This window comes from Convolutriloba macropyga, chromosome 15 (assembly GCF_964194025.1).
Source record: "Convolutriloba macropyga chromosome 15, txConMacr16.3, whole genome shotgun sequence".
Taxonomy (NCBI): Eukaryota; Metazoa; Xenacoelomorpha; order Acoela; family Convolutidae; genus Convolutriloba; species Convolutriloba macropyga.
This window is the reverse complement of record NC_134482.1, coordinates 9,914,392-9,923,041: the sequence shown is the minus strand read 5'-3', so window position 1 is coordinate 9,923,041 and position 8,650 is coordinate 9,914,392. Positions and strand designations below refer to the sequence as shown.

The following is an 8,650-nucleotide window of genomic DNA, read 5'->3' as shown; positions in this document are numbered from 1 at the left end:
TCTCCCATTTTACGTTATGCGTTGTACCACAACATTCAACCAGGTGTTGTCCAACAGGGGAATCCTTCTTTTGATGCTCTGAAACTCTAGCTGTAACATGTCGGCTGGTTTGGCCAACATAGATGGAAATGCATCCATTACATGTAACTTTATATACCACATGGGATTTCAGATTCTTATCAAAAGGTGATTTCAGGGTGGTCAAGCAAGTTCTTAGCTTTCTTGTTGTGAAATTGATTTGAATATCACACATTTTTTTTCAGTCTACTTGAAAAACTTTGCGTGATAATTCCTCTGTTTTGAACAAAAAACCTAGGTTTAGGCTGCCTATTGTTAAAACTTTAAGTTTTTAAGATGTAGTTCATTTTGGGGTGGGTTTTGTTATGACCTTTTTCTTTCTGAGTATTTTATCAAACGTCCCATTAACAATACTGGAGGACCATTTCGATGGGTATTGATTTTCAGTCCAGATCTCTTGATTTTTCTTAAGAGCTACATCAAAGGATTGCCAGTCATTGGTCGCATTAAAAATACTATGTACGTTCCCACAGTCCCTTGAATCTCCTTTCCCTTATGTTGTAACGGTGCACAGCTGCGGAAATGTAGGATTATGCCGGTATCAGTTGATTTTTGATACCAATGACAGCTGATTTTTATCTTCGTTTAGGTTTATGTTTAGTTGTAGGAATGCCAGGTCTCCACTTCCGTTTGGTGTCTCAAGAGTGAATTGTAAGTTCTTGTGAAGAAAATTTGCATACTCAAGGTAATTTAGAGGGTTCCCCTTTACCGTGCAAACTATGTCTTTCACATACCTCTTGAATAATTTCAATTCCAGTGTGTCCTCTTTTCTACCTTCTTCTGCACAATAGGAACAGATCCAAACAATTTCCTGCACGGTCTTATATTCTGTGTCAGTGATACCTTGGAATTTTGCATGAAACCAGTTTTTGCGTGATTCGCACTCGATTCCTTTCCCTCGGAAAGTAACGCGTCGGTTACAGTCAACGCATATCACCTTTGTGTCATGAGTTTTGATCTCCTTTCCCTCTTTTGGTTTCTGCAAAGATTTTTCAAAGGATTTCATCCACAAATTTGCCAAATTACCCCCAGCGAAAAACCCATTGCTAAACCGTCCGATTGAGTGTACCACATTTTATTACACTTAAAGTGAACATTCGTTACGGCTGGTCTCAAAAGGCTCTTCATAGCTAGCCTTGGACTCTCAGGTACCTCGTCACTGGAGTACAGTTCTTTTAATTTCAATTGCCTCCTCAACCGGTACATTGGTGTAAAAGCTTTTTACATCGAGAGATACCACTAGCTCATCTTGATCCAATTTGGTAGCCTCTAGAGCGGCTCTGGCATCTTTCGAATTAGTCTCAATATTTGCACCTGGTAACTTCTCGAAAAAGGGAGAGAGAAATTTATTGACGTTCTCTTAACTGCTACCGGGTATTGACAGAACAATCTGAAGCAGCGTACCGTTTTTATGTACTTTAGCAACTCCATAAAGCCTGGCCGGTCGCGATCCAGTTGTCCTGGGCTTGTGATAAATCTTTTCACTTATCTCTTTCTGTTTCATTAATTGATGCAAACTGCTATTTATCAGTTTTTCCGTTCTTATTGTTAGATCATCACTTTCTTCATTACGAGGCTCAAACTGACTGGTGCTCAGGATTTCATTTAGCTTATCCGAGTATGTTGTCTGTTTCATAACACAAAAACCGCAACATTTATCAAAAAGTACAGCTAGAAGTTTTTGTTCTTTCAAAAAATCATTAGCTTTTTTAACCACTCTATCCATTGGTGTCTCAAGTACATTCTTGGCGTTCCATTTGGCAGACGATTCTATTTCAAATAAATTTTCACCATCAGTTTTGTTCTCCCTTAACTCCCGAACTAATCTTGCTAAATCCGCAAGGAAGTGCACTTCAATAAATTGGTCCCTGACTGGATGCTTTGGACCTAACGATAAAACGTCCAGGACAAGTTTCGGCAGTTCAACACCGTCCACTGTAACAACATTATTATGAGATCCATTCTGCAAAGGCCTGTCTTGTCTCTCAGACAGCTTCGCTAACTTGATGGAATGATCGGAATGATCTCTCATTTCCTTTCTACTGCTGTACACAATTAAAGGTAATAGTTCTTTTTTCGCCTATTTCCTGAGAATTCCCATATTCTCTCCAAGTTTTTCATATAATAATCTACGGCCTTGTTCCGCACGACTTGTTTTTTTCCATAAGAGCTTAATCTGAAAGCTGTGCACCGCTTGATCTGAAAAAACTTCGTTTTTGGGAATTCCGAACCTTAAAAAAATACGGAATGATATCATTGTTATTACAGTTTTTCAAAAAATCTAATCGATATTTACAGTTTAACAGTTTATTTGAAGATTTTACATAGTTTAGGAATTGTTTTAAGCAGTTGTTGTGCCTGAGAATGTATCTAAGCCATGGTTGTGGCAGAATTTCGCACATCACGCAAGCTCGCTCAAGGACAGGGTACAATAAAGCCCGATTGTTCACGAGCTATACTCTCGTTTTGTGTTCTTTCTACCAGTCTTACCTTTGCTCCCGCCTTCCTCTGTCGTTTTCTGAGGTTCTTGCCTTTTCCGTTTTTGAGCAGAGCTTTCAGTTTTCCTTGGTGGCGCAGGACAATGTCCAATGATTTGATCTCACGTGCCGGTTCCTGGTGGAGCACGCTGTAGTCTCCTAGCTGTGTTTTCCCCTTCCGTTTCGGTATCGGGTGCTTTGTCACCCTCTGAACCAGTATCCCAATGCTCAACAACTCTTTGAAAATATCAGGGTTCCCGTGCGCTGACAGTATACAAGCGCTTTAAACTTGTTGTTATTCGTGGTCAAGTAGTTTGTTAGCTTTTATACACTACTTGGTCTGTAGGTATTCGATTTGTGCCTTGAGATACTGTTGTTAGTTAGATCATGCCACACAACAATATCGGTCCTTGTGCTCAATCTGCCCTTAACCAGAAGATTCTGTGCGTTTTTCAACCGATTCTTTGTATTGGGGTTGAAAGAGAGTCCAGGTACTGTTGTTATTTTTGTCAGGAGTTCCTTCTTTTCACTGTATTGAACACTCTTTACCGCGGGATGGAGTGAGCTGGCTGCTAAAATATGAACCATCCTGTCTGTATATTTTCACAAAATTACTAAAATTTCACATTCTCTCGCCTTTTCTGGGCTCGTTAAAGATTAAACTGACAATGATTAAAGATGCAGAGAAGTAATTGTCAATTAAAACTTATATTGATTAACTAAAACGAACGTTTCCGAACACTGCGTTCATCGCAAGGTTTAAAAAATTAAATGAAATCATTTACAAAGTATATAACCTTGTCTTTGACTATAATTCTAAGAAATGAGTTAAAGTAACATCGAAATTTTGAAATTATTTACAGTTAAAATTACATTTACATTATTTTATTTACACTTATTACACTAAAATCAAATCATTTTTTATTTCGGGTTTTATGAATATCCCAGGTATAATGCTTTCTATTCCTGATAAGGGATTTTTACTTTCATCCCTATCTTTTTTTTTACTCTTTGGGGTTGATCATGTACCAATATTTTTTGAATTTCAAAAGTCAAATTTTTGTATTTGAACTAGTAACACTCCTTAAGTGAAGTTGAAAACCTGACGATGCTAGTGATAGCAAAAAGGTTCGTTTTTAAATTTAGAATTAGACTAACTGGGTTTTAATTTCTGTTACTAATTACCGAAGCTGAGGACGTTCACGCATTTCAATAACTAAACAATCTCTTGCTTCTGTCAAAGATGATGAACGAAGGCTCGAACTGCATTGAGCTAGCAGCAAGTGCAAAAAAGGAAGGAAGAATGTCATCTTTATGCTCGATAAAAAATGTACCGAAAAAGTTCGAGGTGATTTTGTCTTCAAAAATTGTCGACATGTAAATAGAGTGGATAAATACGTTGAATTTGAGAACGAAGCTGGACTGAAAAATAGAATAATAGTAATCATATGGCGGTTCGCTAACGAAAGTTACTCTGAAAAGAACGTCTGAAAGGCAGTCACACACTTCTACTAATTTATCCATTTTTATTATGATACAAATGCACCTAGGGTACCAATTAAAAACGGCAATAAGCACCTGTATCCCGCCAATATTGCCTGCGAATTGCAGCTCTGTGGGACAGCTACAACAAAAACATCAAGAGAACCCTCTGCACATGGCAAATGTTCTGTGATTGTCTTCTCTGTAGAAATAAGTGGACAATATTTTAAAACTTGATGACTGGGACTAATAACCCTGCGACGGAAGTCTCGAAACCACAACAACAATAACGTGGCTGAATTAAACATGAAGTTGAACAGCTAGAAGTTTAGCCGAAGAACCGCAAACATTAATGGGAGTACATCATCACATGCTGCTAGAGATACCGGTGGTATTCTTTGAGCTTTCTGACTGTAGTCCCAGTTATAGTTAAAGACCGTTAAGCTGGGAGGGGGGATAATTGGAAAGACGCATATACTTTTCAGTTCCGGCCAAATTTTGCTCTGCATATAATTAAGGGAATTTCTATTACAGATTGAGATGAATATCTTACCGCAGAAAAGTTGGCACGTCAGACGAAAAGAAAACGTTGAAAAGGTGCGCCGTGATGAAGCGGAAGCTGAGGAGAAAAAGCTTGAAATAGAGCGGAGACATGCAAAAGCAGAGGCAGAAGCGCTTCGTGCTAGACTGGGCGGCGGACCTAAGCTGGATAATTTATCAGCAAAAGGTGGGTTTCAGGTATTAATTCGCTGTGAGACTCAGAACTGGGGTGGCTAATTTATCAGCACGTCAATCGATAATCACCTTTTAAAGGAGTTAGTACTCAGCGCGATCTTGGGGTTTGAATTATTGTCAAATCTAACTTGGAATGAAAATCGGCTTCTCGGAAGATAAGTGGCAAAACTAAACTTGAATTAAGTGTGGACTTGCTATATGATCTGAAAACCCAATGGATTGATCTGAAACCACAACTACTACTTCCAAGATTAAGTTTTTAACAAAAGATCAACTTAATGAGTTAAATTTACTACCAATAATGTTAATTAATAGCCGCCCTCATCTTCTCAGCCGGCTATTATAGCGCTCCTATTTTTTTTTTACTTCGTCGAACTTTTTTTTCGCTTTACCCATTTCGCCGCTTTTTCATTTTGCGTGAAATCTATTTGACTTCTCTAGGCTAGTTTCACTCTTCTGTCATTCTGCTCAAAGTCCTTCTAAACAGCAGCTGCTCAGCAAAACAATTCAAAATGAAGAGAGTCAGTATAAAAAAAATCAAAGTCAGAAATAGAAACGGGATAAACCCATAAAGCTCATTTTTAGACGCCCGGTACTTGAATTTTGTTCTCATAAGTTTTAGTTACTATCTATAATGCTTATTGGTATTGATACTAGACCCTGTAGCCTCTCACTGAGAGACAGGAGTATGTTCAATTACGAAATGACATCAAAATAAATCTCACTTAAAAATGTTTTTATACAAAAATCAATTTTTGTTGATATTTTCTTTTCTTCCAATCCCAATAGAGTTATGGGAATCAACGGCGGCTATTTTCCGGCAATCTGCCGGGTATGTTTTTATACTTTTTGCTAATGATGCAAATAAAAAGGCAATAGGCTGTTCACAGGAAGACATTTAAATTGATCTGAACAGTGTTAATGATTGTTTGAAAATAACAAATCGGTTTTAAATCGGAGAAAGACGGTGCAAGGGAATATAAAAACGGAATCGCCTAAGCTATTTAACTCCCAACAAATATTAAATGTTCAACCGGAATGTAAATATATCGGTGTAAGATTACATTCTAAGCTTTCTTTTCGTAGCGACTTTAAATATGTGAGTAAAAGAATTATCTAAACAGTGTGGTATGGTCGCAAAGCTGAGACACTTTGTTCCTCGAAAACAATGGATCGACTACTTTAGCACAATTATTAATAGTATCATCCAGTATGCTGCATTAGTATATTGTTGTTGCAGTTTTTTCGCTTAAAGCAATCTATATATCACAAAAGAAAATCTTAAAAGTTTGATGAGTGGGAAGAATAGTTTAACTGCTTGATTTGCATATTTATGAGGTTTTGAAGTTTGTATTGCGAGAAATCACGAGTAATCACTCGCAATCATTCTGTAACAATATCTTCAGTTTCAACAAATCAGCGAGAACAACTGGAACTGTTAAAATTGCTCTTTTAAAGAACCACTGTACAAAACGAAAATCGAGCGATATTCAGCAAGAGGGAGTGGTTCATTTTCAATAAACTAACGTCTATTGAAATTGATCCTGCCTATATGAAACAAGCTACAAAAATTGAATTTTCTGCCATCAAGTCAAACCATATATATGTAATCATGAGTTGCATAACGTACGGGGGCAGAAACGGAAAAGATCCGACTGGCTTCATTGAGCCAAAGTTTCAATTAGACTCTCACCCGTCATTTGAGAGATCAATGTTTTAGAGGGTGGTCATCTTAACCTGTTTTGGGACCGTGACTTTGACAATAGCGAGAAGAACAAAGCGACACATAGGGAGAAAGAGCAGAAAGATGAAACTGAAAAATGGGCAAGGAAAGTTGGCATTTCTGTTGGTCTGAACGACAAGTCAGAAGAGGCCGCTAGTCATTGGCTTTTTGGATCTAACAAGGGGTCTTCGAGTGAACCAAAAATGAAGATGGTTGAAGAAATGGCCGCCGATAAAGTTAGTACGCATAAATTAATTTTTCTTTTGATTTCTTAGTTTTTCTGATTTTTTGATTTTTATAAGCTTTTACGGAATCAAAAAAGTGTGGTTATAGTCTTAAAAGGTCAAGATGAGAAATAAAGATATACGAGTTTACTTTATAAGTAACGTCAACAATATTTGCCAGATTCATGTCACAATTTTTGTGATTGCGATAGCTGGGACTCTTACTGGCCTTCTGTTTTTTGCAATTCAACGAATTGCAACTGTGTTCGGGAGCTGTCTGTTTGAGATCTGAAAGTGATGGTTTTGGTTACGCCGAAACAAGAAATGGAGCGAGAAAGCGAGTAGTTTTGCGGCGTAAAATTTTGTCGCCCTAATTTCAAAATGAAGTGAGAAACGGTGTGTAAACAAAAATTCGCTTTATCTCTGGTGGTTTTTTTTTGTCCATAAATAGCATTGTGACATTTGATTTTTACTGTTTTTTATTGTCGTAATTGGATTTTTTCTAAATGGTTTTCCCAATCCGTTCGTTGTTCATTCCTGGTCAAATTTTGTGTTTAGTCAATAAAAGTTCGAAGTTTTTGGTCAGACGTTACTTACCTCACTCTCAAAAATAGAATTGACTTCCTCGCTCTGAAATTTGACTTTTCTTGACTCTTTTCTTGCTCTGAAATTGACTCTAATTCAAAGAGATAAGGTCAAATGAGTGTGTCAATATAATTGATTGTTCTTTGAGAGCTGCTAGTAGAAGCAGCTATAAGTTAAACAGATTATTAATCAAAATCGAACATCTCACCATTTAATAAAGAGAATTTGCTTGTCTGTTTCTTTTATTATCTTGTTGAGACTGCTGATCTACAAAGCTATTGCGGTTAATTTCTGGCTATCTGTCAGCTATGTTTTAACAGTTTCGCGATGTGTAAAAAATATTTCTCCATAATCAGCTGGTGGTAGTAAAAGTTGATTGTTTGTATTATTCTCCAGTGCCCAAATTATTCTGGGCCTCAATTACCAATTATGGCCCTTGCATGTCTAGAGCATGATTGTTGAGTTTGTGATTCAAAGCTACTTGTCTCTGAAACAGTGCAGTTATTAAGTAGTTGCTTATTGGGCATGAGAAGTAAAATATCATTCTTGGTATTAGTTGTTTGCTAAGAATTGTATTAACCCTAATAAGGATTTTAATCTACCGTCTTCATTTGTTTCAGAAACAACAGAAAGATTTGAAGCGGAAAAGTAGCGAAGATCCAATGAATGCATTTGCCATGAAAGTGAAGCGAGATGATCATGGCAAATCTGATTACACTAAATCGGACAAATATTCAGCTGAATTGGCATATGAAGCTCTAAATAACTCGCACAAGAAATCTTCTGTCGATATGAAAGTAGATAAGAAGAAAAAGAAAAAAGATAAGAAGAAGCAACGACATAGATCACGACAATATTCGTCAGATTCTGATTCTAGTTACGACAATGATAAACAATCGGACAGCAAAAAGTCAAAATTAGAACAGCTCAGAAAGGAAAGATTAGCGAGAGAAGAAAAAGAGCGAAAACGAGCTGAAAATTTATTAAAGCGAAAGAACTCGGCCTGTTGATAGCAGTCAAACTGTCAATTTTGAAAATAAGTCTAGCTTTCCCTCGATAATTGAGTTCAGAAGATTGGCTATCTAGGAGTCCGCAGAAATACTGCTCAAGCTATGGAATCTGGAGGTGGAAAAAGTATGGCGCTTCGAAGGCCGCCACTGGGATGCACACATCAGACTAAGTTCTTCGTTTAACTTGCTGCCGATTTTGCAACTTGAATTGGATCATAGTTAAACGATAACTCGTAATTTTGAACTGACGAAATTTTGAAATAATCGAATTAATACCAAAAATGTGATGCGTTGATTGCTACAAACAAATTAAAGATTAATTATCCACAATAAGAA

The 8,650-nt window shown here is 37.1% G+C and overlaps 1 protein-coding gene across 1 annotated transcript; it reads left to right on the top strand.

Moving 5' to 3' along the window:
• The first annotated feature begins 4,539 nt into the window (after positions 1 to 4,539).
• On the top strand, positions 4,540 to 8,650 carry LOC142354693 (uncharacterized). Its single transcript, XM_075407056.1, has 3 exons — positions 4,540 to 4,764; positions 6,493 to 6,731; positions 7,925 to 8,650. Exons 1-3 carry the CDS (start codon positions 4,578 to 4,580, stop codon positions 8,312 to 8,314), a joined length of 816 nt encoding a protein of 271 aa, XP_075263171.1. The 5' UTR covers positions 4,540 to 4,577; the 3' UTR covers positions 8,315 to 8,650.